Below are 23,737 nucleotides of genomic sequence, written 5' to 3' on the forward strand. Positions count from 1 at the left end.
ATGGGAGAATTACTCCTATATAATATACGACAGCAGCAACAATGATGAATCCATAGTTATTTTGGTGACTTTACATTATGTCTAGCCCTCTCCTTAGAAAAACAAAAACAAAAACCTGAAAATCGATCCAAACCAAGTTCAAGTCACGATTCGGTTCGGGTCATACGCTCACCCTAATGGTTCGGATTTCTAGGAGACCTGAAGCAAACCGTTGACACCCCTAACTTTATGTCCTACACTATGGCTCTCTTTTCCCACCCTACTTGACTAGATCCTCTTGTAGCGACCACTCCTCTTCTATGCCGCTGAGTGGACTGCCCTCTTAACATAGATTATTGCAATGGTGTCGATCTCACTAGAGGTTAGGCGGCGACGGCTTTCACGAGGGAGTGCGGCGGCCCCAATTCGAAGGGCATGAGGGTGGTGGTGGACCTACTAGGGGAGATCGCGTGCTTGCAGGCACACCTGTTATCGAGGTCGAGGGTTAACCTAGTAGTGTCACTAGTCTTCACAACAATCGTCATAGTAGGGTTGGCCTTCGTGGTTAGAGCTTTGGCTTTAGGCGAGGAATGAGCTTGGCTAAGTCTCCATTCAACTCCAACTACAAACATTTTGAAGATTCTTTGGAAGTTTTTTTAGCATAACAATTTTTGGGTCACTATAAAAGTAATAGCATATTGTGAGTTACAAATTCTTGAAAGAGTGGACCTCTAAATAATTTATAATTTTTTTTTGTGGCCTAGAACAAGTTATTAATCTCATGGTAGATTAAGGACGGTCACTTGATCATTTCTCTTTCCTCTTCACTACTCAAGCTTCTTGGAAGAGTATTTAAAAAAGAGCCATATCGCAATCAAAATTTAATTCAGAAGGTCACATAGGACGATTTGCGAAATAGACACTCAAGTGAACGATTTTTTGCCGATGTCAATTTAAGTGATCGAAAAAAAATTAGGGCACTCAAATAAGCGCTGCTTGAAAGTATTAGTATCCCGGATTTACCAAATTATCAATGATATGAAGACTGTGATGATCAATAAAGTGTTTGCAAGGCGTGAAGCTGACAATGAATGTCGCTTTGTGCCTAAACAAAGCAGGATGCCAAGCCGGCTGTTACATTCTGAAATTTCCTTACCTTTTGAAACTTGAATAAATATAATTTAACCTCAAATGATGTAAACATTCTTTTTTTTTTTTACTATGAAAATTCACAGAACAAAAGATATACTTCTTCTTTTTGTTGCACATTCTCATCGAATCCTTAAATAAGAGCTAATCTAAATGTTGTCGATCTCCGAACTCGACCAATTTGTAAAGTATTTTAGAAAAGCCAAAACTCAGTAAATAAAAGATCTAAGTCTCAAGTAGGAATTTTACTCATCACTCGACCCAAGAGCACAACAGCGTGATAACAATTAATTATTTACATATCAATAATAGAATATCTTAATCACTTGAGGAATACAACAATTTTACATGATTCAAGCGATAGTAATCTAATCCCAATCTAACATGTTAACCAATTCATTTTTTGTCAGCACATATCAGAACGTAGATTTACAAAATGCGCATATTCATAAAAAGCCAGCACAACCACTAACCATGTCAAATTTCCCTCAATACTTGCCCACCACTACGGTATTAAGGAGATCAATATACTCAAAACAACGAGTATTAACAAATAATTTTCAAATAAGTTTTATTTAAATTCATTTATGATGATATAATCCATCCGTTATAACATGCGTGATGGAAATAAGGAATGTGATTAGTGACAAATGGTTGGTCAAAGTGAGGTTTAAGGGCAACGAGGGTAATTCTTCAAAAGATATTTGAGATTTTTATAAATATCGAGGAATTCGGTGTCCGTTCTATATGTTGATAAATCATAAAAATATTTTGAAACCACCAAAATAATTAGCGACACCTCTAGAATGCCCGAGTAATCTTAACTAATGGGTTTTCTTGATAATTATCCTATATACTTTTCGGGGCACATCAATCCGGCCCAAGAATACTATGTCGACACGTTTTCCACCTTTAATTTCTTAATAACATCTCATCTGCTAATTTCTATTTAGTTTATGCATATTGAGTTAGTAAAATTATTTTACTAATTGATTATTCGCGAATTGACTCCGTGTCGCCTTTCTTTACCCATCAAAGATTTACTTAAATATCACGACTCTGAAAACATATTTTAAAGATATTTTCCTATCTTAACAAATATAATGAGAGAGTCATAGTTTGCTGAAATTATCGAATATTTCATTTAAATCATTTATCATCTTGATCTCATAAGACAATAGTAGGAAATGAAGAAATTTCAAAATGTTACACCGGTGGCCAGATAGGATGACATTTAGAACCCATGGTGCTTTCCAACGTAGTAGCCGAACGTCTGCGCCTATTTTTGCGAGCACTTGACGCAGCCCTAAATTCCAAAGTTCTTAAAACCTTATTTTTGAGTTTACATTATATAGAACTTAGGAAATACCTGGAGAACTTCGAGATCCGTAGTCCAAAAGAGTTGAGAGCGTGAGAAAACCCTTTTATTGTGATTGATTCTTGTGAGTTTGGGTAATACATAGGATTTGGGAAACCCTTGAATATAAGTGTTCGAGCAATTGTAATCTATTATCTCTTCCCGTGAATTATGCATGCCATCGAGCCACGTAAATCGATAGTGCTAGGAGTGAACGGTTCCGGATTCCTTATAAATTTCACCTGAAACTTAAAATCTATCCATGGGAACATGTTTCTCATTTTTTTAAATTTGGAACCTACCATACATACATTGAAACCCGGAACCTACCATGTCATAGGTTCCTGTTCGTAAAATTCTGCACGTGTCAATGAACGTGTTGAACAAGTAATACAATGATGAGAAAAATATCGTCCCACAGAGATTGATGATAATAAACCAATTAAATATTAAAAATAGACTAATTCTAAAATTTATCTAACAGATCAAAATAGAATTAAGAATAAATAAAAATTGACAATTGTTTAAAACGAAATTTTATAAACTAAAGGCAGATAATCAATTAGGTAAAATATGTTAGAGCACCCGATTTCACCATAACTACTAGATATGAATTTCGGATCATTATGCATACAAAAACAATATCAAACATGTGATAGTGGAATTTCCTAGTCTATTTACTATCATATCTCTAGGTATAGCAAACATACTCAGTTTATCACTTCAGTATATTTCTATGTGAATTTAAATAAACATAAGTGCATTAAAATCTGTGAATATTCCCGATTTACAATGAATCTTTTCGACCACCTTATCACCGAAGGCTACACAAATAACATGGTATATTTCTATCCACATTTAATTCATGATTATATATTATAATGAGCAATTGCATATTATCACTTCTCAGTCTCAAACATGCACATCAGATCATTCAAGTGATGGCCAATCACTTAAAGGCATTAAGTACAGTAATATATAACTCACATGAATGAAATTACTTGCAAAGCATAAAAAGCATGAAATTCATACCATCATGGTTATGCTACATCGTAGCTCTAACAAAAAAAATTAGAACATAATAGAAGAGGAAACGAAAATATAAATTAAACCAAACATCTTGAATCAAAGAACAATAATTCTGTCACCACTTTTGTCTTCCCTTCAAAATATTTGAAAAACTCTCAGAACACTGAAAACAAAAACAATCTAAAAAAGAAAACTCGTTGTTCCCCAAAGTTATCCTATTTATATTATAACATGCAAGACTCCTCTCACAAAGCAATTGCTTCTTTTTCGCATAAAATTAGGAAATAAATCACATAATTCCCAATGTGATATCCACCTTCTAACTCTTCTCTGGGTTGCATATTTCTTTCCTTCTTTTTGCCATATTTTCTTTATTTTCTCCGTATCTCAATATTTTGCATAAACAAGGAAAAATTAAGTACATAAAAGGAAATCCAAATATATTCTAACAAATATTGCATTGTTTATTGCCTAGAGTAGATAAAATAGCTCTAATTTTATAGAGTTATCAGTTCCAAGGTTGGTTCCAGAGTCTACTCAAGTTACACTTGTATTATTAATTGAACAGTTATAGTGAATCATCACCTTTAATGACCACCACTTACTGCTATGATTCACTGATCACAACTTATATTTAGACACACAAAGAATATAAAACATTAACAAGTCATAAAATGAAAAGCTCAGAGTAGTGGTTCCAGATTATACACTCATCATTTAACTCCATGAAATACTGCAGGATCACGCGAAGACATAAACTAAGAAAAAAACACAAAAAACTAATTTAAGGTTTCAGCATCCAAATTCCAGGTAACCTGGAACCTAACTTACCTATCAAAATAGGTTTCTCAATTTTTGGAACTTGGAACCTACCCTGCATACCTTGGAATTTCAAACCTACAAATTCCCATCAGTCAGGTTCTCAGGTTCTAACTTCTACATTTGAACCATACTCAATGCTAGGTAGTGTCGGGTTTACTTTTTTGTTATTTATTTCTAATTCGAATAGTTTCCTTATTCACGTTTCTTAGATATTTTGTTAAACCACCCCATTAAATGAGCATTGACTTATCTGCTTTGTTTTTTCATGTAGCATTTGACTTTTCCGGTACCAATCTGTCTAAACAAGGAAGACAAAATGTGCATACCATTCACCATAAATAAATTAATACCAACAAAAAAGAAGAAGAGGAAGTTAAGAACAGTTTGTGTGGAAAATAGAGGCAGGAAGAGATAAGAAGGAAAGACCTCAAAAGAAGAGGAGCAAATGAGCTTGCACATTGTCTCAGCTAATCCCTTTGAAACTCCCACATGAGCCAAAGAAGCAAGTACATTAAATATCCATTGCACATCGCAAATCGCCATCTTTGCTCGTGCATTGATGACGCCCGATTTCTAATCTCTTCTTGAGGTCGGTTGACTTAAATTACGCGAGATTGATCTGCTGTCTTCCCCTTAATTAATTGGACGTTGATTGCGACACTGTAATTTTTTTTGTAATTTTTTTTGTCATAGTAAGTTTACGAACCTTGAAATGGTCTAAGGGGGAAAGAGACGGGTCGATCTTTTTCTTTGGTTTCGACTGATAGCTACTTTCGTTACTATTGAAAAAGCGCTCTAGAAAATCGTGGTGGAAATTGTCCAAGCAATTACAAACCTATCATATTACGGATGTCAATTTAGTTTTAAATTTTCCAATTTAGTTTTAAATCTTCATGCAACATTTCAACATAGTCATTCCGACCTATTTTTGACGAAGATCGCTGACGTGACAGTGTGCCACTTAAGACGGCCGGCGATGACTAGACCACTTAAGACGGTCAGCAATTTCCGACGAAAATTGATCGAAAGGACTACATTAGAATTTCGCGCAAAGTTCAAAATTTAATTCGCAAAATTGAAAAGTTTAAGACCGAATTGGCATCCGAACAACATGCTTAGGATCGATTGGGTAATTTTTCCGAAAATCGCTAACATATACTATCTATGTGAACCTTATACTCTTCCTAAAAGTTAAGGTCATGCAACTTATGATTGAATCAAATAGCGAATGTCCAAAGGTGGTCAAACCAATTGCCAATCGAGGAAATTATGATTTGATCAATGATGAGTGACCCCTCACTCCTTTGACTCCAAATGAGAACACAAGGAACGAGATCTTTCGAAGCTTGAAGCTCGCATTTACTAAGGAAGAAGGCTTTTGGTAGCGGCAATAAACACTATGGTTGAATTCAGTGGACAAGCGCGACCCTAGGGAGAAATTGAAAGAGTGAGCCTCATCCGGTGCAAAATGTTCGATCGTTTATCACTTGACGATAATTTAAAATAAAACATTCAATTTGACTAGCAGGCTAATTGACCTCCGCTACGTTGCGCGGCCCTTATGCGTCTTCATGCCGCCTTTTTTTTTGAAGAACCATTTATTTTTCCGGATCACAGAAAATTGAATTTCAGTCAATTCATAAGAAACATATTTAGACACATATATAGATACATATGTATATGAATAAAGATATTTTTGCATCGAAAATAATGTGGGAAAATGATTAGCCATGGAAAATCCCCTGTCATTTAGGTTGTGTTCGTTTGGCGGAAAATATTTTCCAGGAAAATATTTTTCGGGTTTTTCGATGTTCGGGGGCGGAAAATAACTTCCCACGAAAAACATTTTCCTTCCTACCCACAAAACTCCTTCACTTTTGAGGAAAATGACTTTCTCTTTCTCAAAAGAGGAATTCATTTTCCAGAAGCCTTCTTTTTCTTTTTCTTCTTCTTCTTCCTATTTTCACTATTTTCTTGTTCTTTTTTTTTTTCCTTCTTCTTCTTCTTCTTCCTCAACCGGTCGCTGCCGGCCGCCACCTCGGTTGCCCGATCACCGTCGCCACCGCCGGCCAGTCATCGCCAGCCGCCGCCAGCCGCTGGCCACCACCGTTGCCGCCCACCAGTCGCCGAACACCAGAAAATATTTCCAAGACTTTTTCAGATTTCAGCCGAACATCGAAAAATTGTGTCATTTTTTAGGAAAATGACTTCCGAGAAAATATTTTCCAGAAACGTAACATTTTCCGCCTAACGAACGGAGCCTTAATGGGAACCCTTTGCAAATGGCATTGACCTACGAGACCGCAAATGTGCTACGACAAGTAGGCTCCAACAAGCTCCTCCTTTGTCTTCACTCGACGTATCGTCGCCTTCAATCTCGGCCCCTCCACAAGACGGGCCTCGCGAGCCTTCTCCATGCCTTTCTACTGCCTTCTCTCCTCCATCTCCCTCCATTGCGGATCTCTATTGCCGCCCCACTCCCCTCCATTTCCATTGTGGTTAGGGAATATCGAGATTGCGTCATCGTCGTTGAATTTGGCAAGTGACACTTGATTTGTAAATACCCCCTAATTCACTTGCTTCGTTGAGGGCCTCCATCACAAAAAAGTTCGACCCTCACGCGTATGATCAAGCATTCTCTCTCTATTGCCATGCTCTAATGTGAAACCGGCAATAATTCCTTCCAATTTTCGAAATACGAACAAGGGTCCAAATCGTCTTACACGATGAAATTAGTGGCAACAAGAACTTTCGAACGTAAAATGAGATGAGTCAAGGGTCATCTTGATAATAAATGTGTAATATGAGATGAGTCAAGGGTAATCTTGATAATAAATGTATACATCATAACAATTGTAATTCTCGTGTCGCTCACAATTTAAAGATGGCAAGAAAGGGAGTAAAACCGAAAAGCCTTCAAGGGTGCTTCAAAAATATTTTTTTTTGAAGGACCATTTATTTTTCCGGATCACAGAAAATTGAATTTCAGTCAATTCATAAGAAACATATTTAGATACATATGTACATGAATGAAGATATTTTTGTATTGAAAATAATGTGGGAAAATGATTAGCCATGGAAAATCCCCCATGTCAATTAATGGGAACCCCTTTGCGAATGGCATTGACCTACGAGGCCGCCGATGCGTTACGACAAGTAGGCCCCGACAAGCTCCTCCTTTGTCTTCACCCCGACCCTCTCACTCTCTCTCTCTCTGCGCGTCCCTGCGTGTTAACATTAGACTCTGTCGAGACAACAATAGATTATTGACTGACCAAAGCCATGCATCTCAATAAATTACACCCACCAATACTGTATTCCTCCTCCTCCTCCTTTACTTTCTTCCCTTTCTTTAATCCAAACAGAGCGACCATTTTCACTCCTAATATGCTCACAGGGACGGAGAGAGAGATAGAGAGAGCGAGAGGGGGGTGGTGGTTTCTCTTTTCTTGAGTCGACGACTTGGGTAAAAAAGAGAGAGCGCTCTGCTTTTGGGTGTGCGCGTCTGTCTTGTTTGTTGTTCGCATTTTCGCAGGGTTCAGAAGACAACAATCGCTCCCTTTTCCTCCCTTCCCTTACCCCTTCGAGGCTTCGACCCTTTTCTTTCCTTTTTCCTTTTCTTTCTCTTTGCTCCGTTTCTTTGTTTTGGGTTTCGATCAGATTCGGGCCATTGGAGCTCCGGCGCTTCTCGATCTGGGTTCTTGGTGTTGCTCGGCCGCGGGGAAACGGTTGGTGTCGGTTCGTTCTATGAGTGTGGTAATCTGAATGGAGGGAGTCGTTGAACGCCAAGCCCCGAATGCTGTAAGGCGCTCTCGCGTCCAGCCTCCACTGGTAAGAAGCCTCAATTGCTCTTCGCTCCTCCTGGGTTTCTTGCTATTTTTTAGCGTGTCTTCATGGGATTTATGTCGGGAGTTTCTTTGAGCATTTTTTGTGTTTCTGGGTGCTCGCTGGATTTTTTGTTTTCTTTCGGTCTAGTGTAGAGGAAATTGGGGAGCAAAGATGAGATTATCTGTGCTTGGGTGGTTGGAATTTGGTGATTTCGACATGATCTTGATAACTGTGCTGGTGATCGTCTTGTCTGTGCATATAACTGTGGATTTGTGAGGATACCCAGATGAGAATTGCGGTGTGGGAGAATGTGTTTGCTAATGAGCTTGCCTTTTTTTTGACTCATCTGTTTTCTTCCCTTTCTTGTGTTGTGCCCTCATTGTCTCATGTCTGGCCTCTCAGATTCCCAGCTCATTCTGTTGTTGACCTTTAGCAAGCCTCGAGTTACGGCTCCCTGCTGCTCCATTTAGTTCTCGAAATTTCTTGGGCAAAGCATCTGTCTATGGAGTTGCAATAAAAGCTTAACCTTTTAAAATCAAGGATCTAGATTTTCATCTTTTCTAAAATATTCGATTTTGCCAATTATGCCGATGAACATTCCATTTTGATGCTTGTAAACCTGATGTTGGCTGCTTTGCAGGTTGATTCTGTATCATGCTATTGCAAAGTCGATTCCAGCTTAAAAACAGTTGTCGGCGCAAGGAAGTTTGTCCCAGGCTCCAAGCTTTGCATACAGCCTGACATCAACCCTAATGCACACAGAACCAAGAACTCGCGCAGGGAGAGGACCCGAGTACAGTCCCCACTCTTACCGGGCCTTCCTGATGATCTTGCAATTATTTGTCTGATTCGAGTCCCTCGCATCGAACATAGAAAGCTCCGCCTGGTTTGCAGGAGATGGCGGCACCTTGTTTCTAGCAGTTATTTTTACTCCATGAGAAAGAGTCTTGGATTGGCAGAGGAATGGGTATATGTAATGAAACGAGATCGTGATGGAAGGATCTCATGGCATGCTTTTGACCCTACCTATCAGCTGTGGCAGCCACTTCCTCCTGTTCCAAGTGAGTATTCTGAAGCTCTTGGCTTTGGCTGTGCAGTACTGAGTGGTCACCGCCTGTACTTATTTGGAGGAAAAGATCCGCTTAGGGGATCTATGAGACGGGTTGTCTTTTACAATGCTTGGACAAACAGATGGCAAAAGGAACCGGAGATGCTCAGGAAACGCCACTTCTTCGGCTTTTGTGTTATAAACAACTGCCTTTATGTGGCTGGTGGTGAGTGTGATGGAATACAAAGGACTCTCCGTTCTGCTGAAGTGTATGACCCCAACAAACACCGGTGGAGCCCTATCACAGATATGAGCACAGCTATGGTGCCTTTTATCGGGGTTGTCTATGATGGAAAGTGGTTCTTGAAAGGACTCGGGTCTCATCAGGAAGTGATGAGTGAAGCCTATGTCCCTGAAACTAATTCATGGACCGCAGTTAGTGATGGGATGATTGCGGGTTGGCGCAACCCTAGCATCTCTTTAAATGGACAGCTCTATGCTTTAGATTGTCGTGACGGTTGCAAGCTTAGGGTTTACGATAGAGACACCGATTCGTGGAACAGATTTATAGATAGCAAGCTCCATCTAGGACACTCCCGAGCCCTGGAGGCTGCGGCTCTTGTTCCCCTGAATGGGAAGCTGTGCATCATACGCAACAACATGAGCATCAGTCTGGTCGATGTTTCAAGTCCCGATAAGCACGTGGAGACGAACCCCCAGCTCTGGGAAAATATCGCCACCAAGGGTCATTTCCGGACACTTGTCACTAATCTATGGTCAAGTATTGCTGGCCGGAGCGGTTTAAAGAGTCATATTGTGCATTGCCAGGTTCTTCAAGCCTAAGAACCAGTGTTCTTGTTCATTAAACTCTGTAGAATTTTGTTCAGATCATTATGCCTGTGTTTCCCTCAAGAATTTGAGCCGGCTGTGAGTACACCATAGTTGCAGTTTATGGAGAGAATCTGCAGCAATTGGTTGCTGGACAAAATGATGAGCCAGAGTTGAAAATGTAAAATTGGTGATTCGTAAGACTCAAATCAACAGATCGATTCACTGGAGGCACCGTATTCTGAAATGTACTCTGCCTTTCATTTGGTATAATTGTAATGACAAGGTACATTGTCATTTTTAGCAACAGACTTGATGTCATTTATTCATATTCATCTTGGGAGAGGAGGTACTTATAGATCAGGTCATGCGGCTGCAGGGCCGTGCACCTTTTGTTGTTGGATTATTTCAGTAGTATGATTTTCGTGATGTTTGTGAATATACATATATTTACATTTAGAATGTACATATTCAATTTGTCTTGGCAGTGATGAATTGCACGATGCGGATTATCTCTAGCTTTCCATTGAAGTTATTCCGTTCCTCGTACCTCCATCCTCATGAGTACACTGCGGCAGAAGCTTTCACCATATTATGCACAGGTCGCAGGTACATATTCATGGCTGGCCTCTGTCGTTTCTTCATTTTCGGAGTCTCAATTCACGGTATAATTGATCTTGCGGACATTTGATGCAACATCTTCAGCATTAGAAGTTTGACAATTAAATGAAGACGAACAATTTAGTTTCCCAATTGTATCCATTCACGATGGTGATCTCCTCCATAAGAAAGAAGAACGGGATGATAAGAATCTTCCCGTGACAATAAGAATCTTCCCGTGACAAGAGGCAGGACATAAAAGAAATTACAGCGTCCACGATTTATTATAGGATACGGTAATTCATGGAACAGATCTACACACACGAGTGGTTAGGAGGTAGTTCCACCGTGAAACAATAACAAAGTTCATCCAGTGTCAACTGAAAACTATATACAAGAGTGTCTGTATTGATATGGCGAGACACCGAAGCATCGAACTGATGGTGGATTACTCCAGTCTCGCCAGTTCTCTTTCACCTGTAATTAAAAGAAAATGCAGAAAGTAATCAGGCGTTAAAGTTCGTCCAACCCGTAATATGGCTTAAAAGAAAAGGTCGAATGACAGACATGTCCTACGACTGAACGAGAATGCAAGTCGTCCACCATGTGCTCAACCCAGATTATCCATGCAATGCACTTCAGTAAACAACAGTCAGTTTACCAAATTCCGACCCTACTTCATCCTCGAACTGGACCAGCAACTCTACTTATCAATCTATGAAGGTTTTAATGATTGCCAACAAACAAATAATAGGTAGAAGTGAAAGCCATACAATGACACCATGGGTTTCTAAGACACGATCAATGCAATCATGCATAGGCATAGGCTTGCATGTAAGTTCGTCCAAAATTCTCCAAAATAATTCAGCAATCTGTCAACAGTTTCCAATATCTAAGAAGTGCAAGAACCAGCAATGGTCAGCCAAATATAGGGAAAAGCGCCACCGGCACCAGCCTTGATCTATATTAGAAGTAGGTACTGTTTGATTTTTCCTCAGCGGTATATAATATCAAATGCTATAAGCACAAATGCAGGCAAAATTCGAAGTTCACTAAAAGCTTTGACCGGTTGCTTCACTTCGACAGGATGAGCCGACAGCATACACATACCGAAATAGAAAAACAAAGACAATCTACTTAGACCACTAGTAAGGCTATTCTATAATTCGACTCAAACTAGATCATAAACTAGTGCACCAAGGCCAAAGGTTCACATGCGACTTGTGTCAGTTACCAAGTTCTCCCTCTCAGTCAGTAGTCGAGTGCAAAAAATTTCCTCTTTGCCTATGTTCTCACGACAAATTTTGCTGCATATCTGTTCAGGGTCTAGCAGGTTTTCAAGGTAAGCAAATTTACTAGTTTTTACAGTTTCACTGAGCATGAGTGTCTTGACGAAGTATAATCAGCTGAAGAAACACCAGAAGGATGGGAAGGAAACACATTGGCTCAAATTGGTAAGCTTTGAAATTCCCAAAGGAAAGTACAGAGGCTACTGAAACTTTGGCTTTGCACAATGCGCAAGGGGAAAACGAAATCGAGCAAAGGGCAGCGGCGAATTGCAATGGGAACAGACCCGCAGATCATATCATTGCAAGTCCAACATTCACGTGCAGATATGAACCAGACGACAGACCCAATTCCGAGGGATGCGAGGAAAGAAATGAGTAATCTTGTGCACTAAAAATCAGCGAATCTTCTGAGAACAAGTGCAAACGAGCGTGCAGATTGGTCACATCTCAAAAGAAAACGAAGATTCGTCCTTCTAATCAGAAGAACTCCACCAAAGCAAAGCCAAAACCCACAGAATCCATTGCAATTTGCCAATCACGTCACACAATCCAAACGTGCAATGGCAAAGAATCACAAACGATCGACAACTAGCATCATCACTAATTCCCACTACCTCACACGGAAGCTGCCTCTGGGTTTCCATCGCAAGCGTTGCTCTTGCAAGCGGGGACAGCTTCGAACTGCGCGGCCGGCAGCTTCTCCGACAGCGCCCCGACGTAGAACTCGATCATGCCCGAGCCCGAGTCCGACTTGATCCCCGTCACCGGGAGCCAGACGAAGAGCTTCTTGGCCTGGATCCCGGACACGCCGGACACCGACCCGTAGCTCAGCCTCCCGGAGATCTTCCGGTCGTAGTAGACGAGCTGGTCGAACTGCACGTAGCAGGGGCCGCGGAGGCGGACCTCGAAGGCGCCGTCGTCGGAGAGGGAGTAGGACGCGACGTTGTCGGGCAGGATCCCCCTGGGGAACCCGTACTGAGGGAGGAGGTCGTGCACGTCGCCGCTTCCGCCGCCGCTTCCACCGCCGGCTCGGAGGGCTCCGAGGTGGGCGGAGAGGGCGGTGGAGGCGGCGAGGACGACGGCGAGGACGATGCAGAGGGGAGACGGAGGAGGGAGCTTGGAGACGGACGCCATTGACGGGTGAGCTGGGAAAGCAAGAACGGTCTGGCCGAGGAGCCGTGGAAGTTGTGGGACTTTGTGGAAACCTCAAGGAAGACGGGGGGAGGTAGAGAGGATACCGCTGACCGACCGAGGGAACGTCGCGTGGGACCGGGGGTTCCACGTCATCGGCGGGGCCGCCCACTCGCTGCGCGCCACGTGGCCGGACGGTCCCAGATCTTTTGAAAATTTTTTGGCTCTCTCTCTCTCTCTCCTCTTCGCTCCGATTACTGTGAAAACCTGTCCCGCCCTCTGCTCCGCTCTCTCTTTCCCTCCCTCCTCCTTTCCCCTTTCGCTCTGCTCTGCTCTCTCTCTCTCTCTCTCTCTTCGTCCGACCAAGAGGCAGCCGCGCTCTGCTCCGCTCTGCTCCCTCCCTCCCTCCCTCCTCCGCTCCGCCTCTCCGTCCGTCTTCACGAACCCTTCGTGCGCCTCCGCCTCCGCCGCCGCCTCCCGGAGCCCCCCGTCGGCGGCTTTGAGCTCTCTGTCTGCGTCCGACCAGCCTCGGGTTAGGGTTTTCCCCCCCTCCCCTCCGTCGCGAAGCGAGCTCTCTCTCTCTCGGTCGCTTCTTCACGACATCGTTTGTGGCTCGATCCGTGTGGTCTGGGTCCAGCGAGCTCGCCGACCCCCTTCGCTCCCGTTGCTGCGTAGTGTCTTTCTCTCCGCTCCCGACCACGCCGCCGCCGCCGCCGCCGCCGCCGCCTCCCGGAGCCCCATCGACAGTTCCGATTTGTCGTCTGCGCACGACGAGCTCGGGTTAGCGTTTTAACCCCTCCTCTTTCGCGATTATATTCCAACGAGCTCGAAAATTTGACAGACCGGGCTTTAGTAGTGTCAGATTCGGAGCCTGTTTGCACGTGCTGAGCAATGCTTTATAGAAATTTTGTGTGGGTTTGCAGGAACCTGACTACGTTCGTTTGGTAATGTTCGGCTTATGGATGTTTGTGTTTACTGGATTGAGATTTTTGGTTTGCTGGTGGTGTAGTCCCTTAGCCAGCTGATTGCTTTGCTTCGAGATGCTTGATGATTTCGCAATTTTTTTTTTTTAAATTTAAAACAACAGCGAACAGCTGTTGAGAGGCATGGGGAGAGAGCAAAAATAGAGAGATGTGTAAAACATGGCATGGGATACATATAATTAGGAATGCTTTGCTATTTTCGTGTTCTGCTAGATTTGATCTTCAGCAAGTTTAGAATGCTTTGCTTTTTCTTTCTCGTGAATATCCTTTGTAATTGTTCAGAATAAAGATGTGCACGTGCTGGAGGGCATTTGTGTGAGATGCGTGGCTGTGAGCAATTTTGATGGTGTTCTTCGAGAATGGTTACACGTCGTATCGTACTTGTTTTGTATTTAAACTTTCCAAAGCCAATTCTGAACAACCAGAACGTATTGCAGGGGATGAATCAATTTGGGTGTCAATTTCGAATACCCAATTTTTAACAACCGGTGGAAGCCACTAGAACATCCATCCATTGTGATTTTTGCTCCATTGAACCTGGGTTTTGCCAAGATTATTGCTGCTACTCTATTTTAAAGTCGTCACATCAGTTGATTCGCACGTGTAAAGTTACCGGATGGCTGAATCAGAGGTAATTCTTCACTCATACTATGGGAAACATAATTTGCTTTCTCAAGTAACGGATGAGATGTTGTTTTGCTTGTAAAAGCACCGCATTAAATACTTTTCGTTCTTTTGGTTGCAGCATGAAACTTCCCATCTTGCACGTGTAATGCGTGATACGGAAAAAGATTTTGAGTTTACAGTAGGAATGATTTTTTCAAATGAACTTGAAGCATATCATAAGTATGTGGCCTATGCAATTGGCAAAGGATTTGGAGTGAGGAAGGCTAAAATGGTTAGAAATACTAAAGGGGAAATAATCCGACGGACTTTTGTATGTAACTGCGAGGGGCATTCTGGTAGCTCATCTGATCAAGAAAAGAAATATGAAAGGTTTGAAGTTAGATGTGGCTGTCTTGCTCGTATCAAATTTAAGGTTGACAATGGTGTCTATGAAGTCATAGAGTATGTTTCCGGTCATAACCATGCATTTATACCGGAAGATCAAAAGCATTTACTAAGATGCGGAAAAATGATGTATGATACTTGCAAGGGTGTCTTTTCTTACACCGGCACTGGGGGGACTACGTCACATAAGTTCTTAGCAAATGAAGCAGGAGGAAGCAAAAACTCGGGTTTCATCCTACATGATTGTCAAAATATTTTGCAAACAGAAAGATCCAACGGTATAAGTGGGGGAGATTGTCAAAGTCTTCTGAATCATTTTAATTGCATGCAAATGGAAAACCCAATGTTTTCCTACGCTGTATGGATAGATCAAGGTGGTAGAATGAGAAATTTCTTTTGGAGAGATAGTTTGTCCAAATTTGATTATGACTGTTTCGGTGATGTGCTGGTGTTCGATACCACGTATCGTACCAACAAATATAACACGATATGTGCACCTTTTGCTGGGGTTAATCACCATGGGAAGACTACTCTGTTCGGCTGTGCATTTTTGTCGGATGAGACCGTGGATTCATTTATTTGGTTATTTGAGGCGTTTTTGAGGTCTATGGGGAATAAGGCTCCGAAAACCATGTTCACCGATCAAGATCCAGCCATGGCAAGAGCCATTAAAACTGTGTTTCCAAATACACGACACCGTTTATGCACTTGGCACATCGGTAAAAATGCCAATCAACACATTCCACATCTTTACCGCAAGCCGGGGTTTAAGGAGAAATATTTCTCGGTGCTTATGTATGGATGCAGATCGGAGGATGAATTTGAATCTACTTGGAGGAAAATGGAAGAGGAGTGGGGTACGGAGAATAACAATTGGCTTCGGAGATTATACGACCTTAGACATAAATGGAGTTCGGCTTTTGGTCGTGATAGTTTTACATGTGGTATAGGATCAAGTCAATGGAGCGAGAGCATCAATAATGTCTTTCGACATACGCCGACCAAGACATTGACCCTTGTAGAACTTGTCCACCACTATGAAGAAAAACTGAAACATATGAAAGAAATCGAAAGTCGAGATGATTTCAATTCTCGTGGGAAGCCCAAATTGTTGGTTAGGAACAATGACATCTTGACGCATGCTGCTACATTGTATACCCGTGCCATTTTTGAAAGGTTTAATGTAGAATTTTTACAAACTCTCTCCGAACATATTTCAAGTACTACATTTGATGGATTGGTTTATGTATATACTATCAAGTGTGAGGGGCATCAGCATGAACATGTTGTCAGATTTGACGCGGCAGACTTTTCAGTTTCTTGTGAATGCAAGTTATTTGAATCGAAGGGGTGGTTGTGTCGCCATGCTTTGCGAGTGTTGAATGCGCATGTATCAGTTACGGGCATTCCATCTTCCTATATTTTGAAAAGATGGACTAAGGGTGCCAAACAAGGGATTGTGAATGTTGAATCTCATCAAATGTCACCGGGTCCATCTAGATATGATCGATTTTGCACGTTAATGCAACTATCTTTTGAAGTGATGATTTTGGGAGCCGAAGATGAAAATACTATGAGAATAGTGATGAAGTACTTGGAAAAAGCGAAGGCTGATATTTTGTCATACAAAAAAAGGGTGGTTGTGACTGATGATGCTAGTGACGATGACGATGACGATGACGATGACGATGACGATGACGACGGCGACGACGATGATGACGATGATGTGGAGGAGGAGGAGGAGGAGGAGGAGGCTTCTTTGTGTGAGATTTCGGTATCGCACCCCCTTCAAAGGAAAGGAAAGGGAACAAGTTGTGGAAGGCTTAAAACCTCGAGTGAGGAAAAAAAGAAAAACTCCAAGAAAGGAACACCCCCAACACGAATAGAAAGTCGTGGTGAGTGATATATTATTTTAGTTAATATGATTAGTTAAATTTTTCGCTTGTGCTACATGATGCCAATTGACATATTTATTACTTTGCAATGTAGAGTTGGTTACCCAAGCAACACATCATGGAACCCATTTCCAGAATTATCCGAGAAATATAAATCAAATTGGAAGCGCCTTTTATCCTAGCAACATTCATGGTCCTGCAGTAAATCTAAATTTTCATAATCAGGTATGACGCTCTTAGTCCTCCATTTGTATTTACATTCTACTAATTTGATCAATTTTTTATATAGATGCGACCACCATATATCATGCCGCCAGGGATAATGAATGGATATTACCCATTTCCTACTCAGGTATTTAATATCTTGGTGTATTAACTTATCTTTCGTCCACATTGCTTCTATCGACATAAGGAGAGCTTGTTCTATCGACATGGATTTCCGTTACTATTCTTTCTTGTTAATATATGTTGGAGCAACATAATGGATCCATGGAAGCATTTAATTACATCCTACTAATGGGGTCATATATATTTTTTGTAGATGCAATCACCATACATCATGTCGCCAGGGATTATGAATGGATTTCCCCCATTCACTAGTCAGGTGCTTATTATGAAAATCATTTTAGATCTCAGTGTTGTTTCATCTTTTCGTTACAATTGTAATATTTATTGTTAATGGTTTCTCGTGGATAGATGTTGGGGTACAATAATAGATCTCATGGAACCATTTCGAGCCAGGTACAACTTGCCTTTTGTTGATGTGGGATTATTTGAGACAATACTTATCTAGGCATATTGTTTAGTAAAATGTCAATATATTTGTTTTTCCTCCGTGCAGGGGGCATCAAACTCTTTTCAGCATCCTGGGATGAACGAATTGAACAAGGGCGATTCCGGCTGAATGCATTCAGCACTGCAGCTTATGTAAATATTATGCACAGATAATATGCTCAACACTATTGCACAGCCCATTTATTTGGATTTGCACGGTATAGAAGAATGAGGTAATTGATAAGAACTTCCATGCTACTCTTTGTGGTTTCTTGGTTGAACGTGAATGCTTTAGCATTGAGTGTGCAGGAAATATATTGGCTGAGGAGTACTGGCCTGCTTGTAATGCTGGCTTTTATGCAGCATGTCAGGGATCGTGGTTTACAGCAAATTCTATAAGACTGGAGAAGGTACCATCGAGGCTATGAATTCATCTGAATGTGGAGTGGAGGTTTCCAAGGCTGATTTTTATCTGCGGTCACCACTCTCGAAGGAGGCAACCGCCGAAGAAGAAGCAGCATGGACGCAGCAAGAATGGACTGATCGGCGCCATTGGAAACACTCCGCTCATCCGAATCAACAGCCTCTCCGACGCCACTGGCTGTGAAGTAAAGTCTCGTATTTAGCTTGTCCGTTGCTTTACTCGGCCGTTCATTTGCTCTCTCCTTTCACTGAAGAACAATCGAATTTTCGAGATTTACTTTATAGCTTGAGACGATAAACATGTGTGTAATTCTGCAGCGAGTTGTAGGTGGGTTCATTGGCTGTTCAAAACTTTAATCGTCTTGTGTCGAAATGCTTTCTTATTGGCATGACAATTACAATTGATTTGTGAACTTCCAGCCGCGATTCCTAACTCATTGTAAACTCTGCTGATGCTACCTGCAAGTGCTTCAGATTCTTGGAAATTGCAAATTCTTGAATCCTGGGGGAAGAGTAACAGACGGTTGCTGTGAAAATTTTCCGGAACTAGATCAACTTCATTCTTTGCAGGGAACTCCAGGTCAAGTGCCTTTGTTCTTTAACATCTGGTTTTCAGCTGTATTATTAAACGGCAAACAGAATAGGTGCTCAATTTCGATCAGCTGCATATGAAACTTTGCATTGCATTGGCCACTACCTCCCGCTACAACGAGGGAAGAACACCGATCCGCAAGCAAAAGTATCGAGCCAGTGCCAATGTGCGAGTATAGAGAGACAAGTCATCTTTGCGTGTACTCAATTAGCACCTTCAAGACACCAAGCAAGTCCTCTTTTTTAATTACTTCATTTAGTAATTTATCGAAGCCTTGGCGAAAACGTGAGGATTGGAACGTTATCTCGAATAATGCATACGTACTAACTTAGATGATGCGATTGTGTCCGTTAGAGCCCACACGACATAATGTTTGATTTAAGTTAGCGAAGTTACAATTTCCAACCATTTACTTTCTATGGACAAGGGGTCTTAGTAAAATAACAAATAATAGACAAACAATACATGTTCAGATTCCCTGCTAATGAAATACATAACAAGCATTTTCAAAACAGTAATCGCATAGTACATTTTTCGTGAACTATGAAAAAAATTTATCGTCCATTTATTTTATAAGTGATCCAAACGATCATTTTTAGAAATTTTTGTTCCAAATCGTTTTATTCGTGAATCATGAAATTTTTTTCCATTCATTCGTTTTTGTAAACAATTCAAACTATCATTTTTAGGAATTCTTTTTTCAAATCGTTCATTTTCCGTGAAACAAACATACCCTTAATACCTTTAACAATAAGATTAAAAAAAAGTGGGATTACCATATTTTTTCGCCATTATTATTGGTCTATAAAATAGCTCTTGCTACAATTATTGATTATCTGTTTGCATATTTCATAAATGTTAATACATTCACTGTCGCTCTTTCCAGAAGCTCAACTAAAAATACAATAAAATTTACAATCAGAGATCTCGGAATTTCGACTACAATCTCGCATTACATTGAAATTTCAATTTTTGGCAACCTTTGACCAAAATGCAGTCAATTTTTCAATGAACTGTTAACACGGTGAACCCGTTATCAATTTTCTAGGGCCATATGGGCACCTCATTTCGTCCAAAAGAAACCCTAGTCGAATTCCGATCATTGCGAATCAATTGCAAACTTCGAAAATTAAGTACACCAAGCGACTGAAATCAAAATTTGGTAAGTACATTTCGCCTATGTTTCCGGCATCTAGCAATTACATAGCCAACTAAACATCGCTAATTGGCATTTCTCTAAGTTTCTAAGTACGATTAAGTGCCATCCATTTATCTAATTGAACAATTGACCAGATACAAAGACATCATCCTTGTCATTCCCAAAGGCCTTTCTAGACCTTTACCACCAGCATGTTTTTGCATTGTTCGTCTCAACACTCACGGGACGAAGGTTCTTATCATAATACCTCGTCCCCGGGTACAGAAGTCGAAATTGAGATACGGAAACACTTTACGTGTACATGACACTTTACTTGCTACATAGTCCATCCATACAGTAGTAACATATATCTGCTCAACTTCGTTGATTTTCTATCTCTATCAGCCTCTTGGTTGCAGAGCCTGAAAATGATGCCGTTCACAGCCGGTAAGCTCGAATTCGTGATCCACCATAGGCATCCCAAAAATATCTGGGGATGCCTACTCAGTGATTAGCATCTGAACATCATCAACCGGGGTGGGAAGCTGCCAAAGGAGGCACATGTAATAGTATTATCAGTATTAAAGCCGCAACTTACAATCATGGAAAATTAACAGATATCAAGAACATCAAGACTGAGAGGTTAGTATTAACTTTTACAGAGCATTTATTTTCAACCATCCTTCTGAAAAAATATATTACACGTGGAACTGGAAGACTCGCACACAATCACTAACTTAAAGAGTCGAGAGAAAGCAAGTGTTGCCCCTCAGGCAACTTATTTCCCAAAAGAAATGGAATGATACTTGCTCGAGTCAAATCTATAAGCAACAAAGGGACCATCTTTATTTAAGTCGGCTCCTCTTGCTTGGCCAGTTGAGTGAGTTTTAGCTTTATTTAAAAGGGTCATTTAGACCTAATCAGACAAAAAGAATATAATTAAGTGCAGAACACTACAGAGGACATTGGACAAATTCTTCCTCATGTTTTTACTTATTGCCTGTCCATTGACATAATCAAGTCAATAAAACAGTTGTACAAATGCTGATAAAGAAAACCAGCTGCATGAATGAGATGCTTCATTGGTCCTTACAGATACTAAAATCTGTGATGCCACTTCCAACTTATGTAAAAGCCATAAATGGAAACTGGAAATGCGATTTTCCCTATCTCCCTCAACATTGAACTCATGTTGCACCATTAACAACCCATTTGATAGATTAAGCAAATAGGTGGAAGAGTAACTTTAATTCAATTACTCAATACCATGCTCACAGCTACAAACTTACAAACATGCAGCTAAACATCAAAGGTTGATCACGGACAAGCCACAATTCTGTACCTAAGGAACAACCAATTCTATAAGAAATGTTTACGGTCCGCGGGAGTACGAGCAACTGCACAGAACTATCATCTTCCCATTACGAGTTTTTCCAAAATTCCCTCAAACCAGAATTGAAAAGATATTCATCCTTTCTCGGGCATCTTCAACAAGGAAAAGTAAACAAAAGCGAATATATCCAACAGATAATGACAAAAATAATAAAAGCTAAAGTATCTCAACATATGATGCTCTCCTGAGGAACTTAAAGAGCAGTAAACTATTGGTCCAACAAATCCGTCGAGTTTTTCACGAAAAAGAAAAGGTTTTGCATCTTTCATCACTGGCTTGGTGCCTCTGAAGATCAGTGGAGCTCAAAAAGCTGTTAGAAAGAGATTCAAAATGCAAATTGCAGTTCCCCCTTCTCGAATCCCATGGCTAGCAATCCCATAACGCTTTTTCATAAGCAAACAACTAGCAACAGCATCTACCAGTCCTCAAAAGTGACACGATTAATGTAGCTTCCAAATGCGATTATACCCATCCGAACCCAAGCAAACACCGATCACAACCCACGAAGAAACCATCAAATCAGCACAAACGACACGACAACAGATCGATCGCAACAAACTCAGCGAAATTCCAAACGACGAACAGGTGTATTTATGTTATCCACGCGCGTTAATTTCTGGCGGCCAAACCAGATTTACCTGGATTCCCCGCTTCCACGGCCCGCCGCAGGAACCGGAGGCGACCTTGTCCCGGCACGAGCGGACGGTCTTGAACTGATCCACGTCGAGCTTCTTGTTGATGATCCCGACCTGGAAGTAGATGGAGTCGGAGGGGGGGAGGTCGACCCTGATCTCGTCGACGTCGAGCCAGAACAGGAAGCGCTGCACCTGGATCCCCTCGAGGTCCGTGATGGAGCCGTAGCTGAGCTTCCCGGTGATCCGGCGGTCGTAGTAGACGAGGTAGTCGAACTGGACGTAGCAGGGCTTGTCCAGGTCGACGGCGAACTGGCCGTCGTCGGAGAGGTTGTACGACCGGACGGAGCCGGGGAGGAGGCCGCTGGGGAGCCCGAACTCGGGGAGGAGCTCGTAGACGGTGGGGGCGGAGGAGCTGGAGGTAGGGTTAGGGTTAGGGTTAGGGTTCGAGAGGGAAGGGGGAGGGAAGGAGGCGAGGAGGGAGGCGAGGGTTAGAGAGAGGAGGAGGGAGGAATCCGCCATTGGAGGACTGTTTTGGTATAGAGAGAGAGAGAGATTGGGGTGAGAGGGGGATTGGCGACTGGTGAGGTGGCGTCGGCTGGGATATTTATGCGGGGACGAAACGGTGTCGTGTTTGAGGGTATAATGATGATGAAGGGGACGAAAAGCAGGGGATTTTTCCAAATGGATCGGAGCGGGGGATTGGTGGATCCAATGATCGAAGAGGAAACAGTATACCTCAATTCTAATTAAAAAAAAAAAGAGATTTTGATTTTGAAGCGCGTAAGTCCAATCGTGCTAAAAAAACAAGATCTAGACGACCTCATCTATGAGTGCGTCTGGCTCGGTTCGGATTTGGGGATATGTCTTTGGAAAAATGGTAAAAGCCCTCGAGATTATAGTGTTTGGTGAGATGTATTTTAAAAACGCATTGGAAAGCAGATTTAAATGTCGTTTGGTAAAAATTACACTTTATAGAGGACTTTTGCTATAAAAAAAAATCTCAAATTATTTGTCGGTGGAACTCGGTCGCTAGCGGGCTAAATCGGCTTCCGACCAACTGCCGGCAAACCTTGCCTGAGGTCGCGTGACCTCAAGCGGTGTCCTCGGGGTCGCATGACCCCAGGAGACGCCAACCCAGGTGACACTGCTTGAGGTCGGACGACCTTAAGCCTCGCCTGGGGTTGCGTGACTTCAGGCGTGGCTGGGCGGCTGACAACCAGATCTAGCCTTGCTAGCTCCTTGTTTGCTGCTCGTCGTTGAGGTAGCATGAGGTAGAGACATTTTCCGGAATTATGAAAGTTGAAAGAAAAAATAAATTGTGTTTTTTCATTCAGGAAATATAATATTCCAAAATACCTCCAAACCTGTCTTAAACTGAAGGCCTATAGAAACGTAATTGCATTTTCCTAAAACTCTCAAAAAAAAATTCTAGACACTATTTGCATCTGCCTAATGAACTTTAGAACACCAAAGTACTTTGACAATGCTGAACCAATCGCACGGAATTGAGTATATGCCCGACATCGCTTGAACATATTCAAATGATGCCCGATAGCGACACTTTAATCAAAGAATTTCGTCTCCTCTCTAGTTAATCCCGATGGGGAAAGTTTTCGATTTCAATTTCACCAAAACGCCCTCTAATTTACTAGAAATCACACTTGTAAAACAACACCTAGGTACACAATAAAACAATTTCACCTTTTTTTAGTTTGGTAAGCCTCTTTTTTAATTAGAAAAAGAAGAACAATATCTGGGTACACTTTAAGAAATCACGATCAGCTTCGTTGCGCAAAAGAATAAAATGCAGGTTATTTTATAATAGAAGAGATT

At 41.5% G+C, this 23,737-nt stretch overlaps 4 protein-coding genes across 9 annotated transcripts; 2 read left to right on the forward strand and 2 right to left on the reverse strand.

Annotated features, from left to right (window-relative positions):
* Nucleotides 1–7,543: 7,543 nt before the first annotated feature.
* Nucleotides 7,544–10,527, forward strand: LOC115670262 (F-box/kelch-repeat protein At1g55270). Its single transcript, XM_030591489.2, has 2 exons — nucleotides 7,544–8,167; nucleotides 8,805–10,527. The coding sequence occupies exons 1-2, from the start codon at nucleotides 8,102–8,104 to the stop codon at nucleotides 10,053–10,055; spliced, it is 1,317 nt and encodes a 438-aa protein (XP_030447349.1). The 5' UTR covers nucleotides 7,544–8,101; the 3' UTR covers nucleotides 10,056–10,527.
* Nucleotides 10,528–10,896: 369 nt separating this feature from the next.
* LOC115670264 (uncharacterized) lies at nucleotides 10,897–13,138 on the reverse strand. Of its 2 annotated transcripts, none has more exons than XM_056319941.1 (2): nucleotides 12,531–13,138; nucleotides 10,897–11,110 (listed from the first exon to the last, which is right to left on the reverse strand). In XM_056319941.1, the coding sequence occupies exon 1, from the start codon at nucleotides 13,061–13,063 to the stop codon at nucleotides 12,545–12,547; it is 519 nt and encodes a 172-aa protein (XP_056175916.1). In that variant the 5' UTR covers nucleotides 13,064–13,138; the 3' UTR covers nucleotides 10,897–11,110; nucleotides 12,531–12,544. The 2 variants fall into 2 exon arrangements, with proteins under 2 accessions (XP_056175916.1, XP_030447350.1); XM_030591490.2 differs by having other exon boundaries at nucleotides 10,897–11,117; nucleotides 12,544–13,136.
* A 324-nt stretch (nucleotides 13,139–13,462) lies between these two features.
* Nucleotides 13,463–18,906, forward strand: LOC115670261 (protein FAR1-RELATED SEQUENCE 9-like). 5 transcript variants are annotated; one of them, XR_008818442.1, is made up of 9 exons: nucleotides 13,463–13,840; nucleotides 14,481–14,674; nucleotides 14,789–16,949; nucleotides 17,044–17,174; nucleotides 17,239–17,301; nucleotides 17,491–17,553; nucleotides 17,646–17,690; nucleotides 17,791–17,956; nucleotides 18,087–18,896. XR_008818442.1 is itself a non-coding variant. In XM_056319855.1 (9 exons), the coding sequence occupies exons 2-8, from the start codon at nucleotides 14,660–14,662 to the stop codon at nucleotides 17,851–17,853; spliced, it is 2,541 nt and encodes an 846-aa protein (XP_056175830.1). In that variant the 5' UTR covers nucleotides 13,463–13,840; nucleotides 14,481–14,659; the 3' UTR covers nucleotides 17,854–17,876; nucleotides 18,087–18,897. The 5 variants fall into 5 exon arrangements, 3 of the variants coding, with proteins under 3 accessions (XP_056175830.1, XP_056175829.1, XP_056175831.1); XR_008818441.1 differs by having other exon boundaries at nucleotides 17,791–17,941; nucleotides 18,087–18,894; XM_056319855.1 differs by having other exon boundaries at nucleotides 17,791–17,876; nucleotides 18,087–18,897.
* Nucleotides 18,907–20,030: 1,124 nt separating this feature from the next.
* LOC115670478 (uncharacterized) lies at nucleotides 20,031–22,457 on the reverse strand. Its single transcript, XM_030591769.2, has 2 exons — nucleotides 21,908–22,457; nucleotides 20,031–20,421 (listed from the first exon to the last, which is right to left on the reverse strand). Exons 1-2 carry the CDS (start codon nucleotides 22,421–22,423, stop codon nucleotides 20,377–20,379), a joined length of 561 nt encoding a protein of 186 aa, XP_030447629.1. The 5' UTR covers nucleotides 22,424–22,457; the 3' UTR covers nucleotides 20,031–20,376.
* Nucleotides 22,458–23,737: the final 1,280 nt, after the last annotated feature.

Source organism: Syzygium oleosum, unplaced genomic scaffold, assembly GCF_021117445.2.
Source record: "Syzygium oleosum isolate NSW1041296 unplaced genomic scaffold, Sole_v2.1 Sole_v2.19, whole genome shotgun sequence".
Taxonomy (NCBI): Eukaryota; Viridiplantae; Streptophyta; class Magnoliopsida; order Myrtales; family Myrtaceae; genus Syzygium; species Syzygium oleosum.

What these genes read in the sequence shown, in the direction of transcription:
- LOC115670264 (XM_056319941.1), bottom strand. Translation starts at nt 13,063, where the DNA reads ATGGCGTCCGTCTCCAAGCTCCCTCCTCCGTCTCCCCTCTGCATCGTC.
- LOC115670478 (XM_030591769.2), bottom strand. Translation starts at nt 22,423, where the DNA reads ATGGCGGATTCCTCCCTCCTCCTCTCTCTAACCCTCGCCTCCCTCCTC. An exon ending in CGTGGAAGCGGGGAATCCAG is followed by an intron (nt 20,422 to 21,907) that starts GTAAATCTGGTT and finishes CTCCTTTGGCAG; the next exon opens with CTTCCCACCCCGGTTGATGA.
- LOC115670262 (XM_030591489.2), top strand. Translation starts at nt 8,102, where the DNA reads ATGGAGGGAGTCGTTGAACGCCAAGCCCCGAATGCTGTAAGGCGCTCT. An exon ending in CTCGCGTCCAGCCTCCACTG is followed by an intron (nt 8,168 to 8,804) that starts GTAAGAAGCCTC and finishes GCTGCTTTGCAG; the next exon opens with GTTGATTCTGTATCATGCTA.
- LOC115670261 (XM_056319854.1), top strand. An exon ending in TTCCCCCATTCACTAGTCAG is followed by an intron (nt 17,554 to 17,645) that starts GTGCTTATTATG and finishes TCTCGTGGATAG; the next exon opens with ATGTTGGGGTACAATAATAG. An exon ending in ATGGAACCATTTCGAGCCAG is followed by an intron (nt 17,691 to 17,790) that starts GTACAACTTGCC and finishes TCCTCCGTGCAG; the next exon opens with GGGGCATCAAACTCTTTTCA.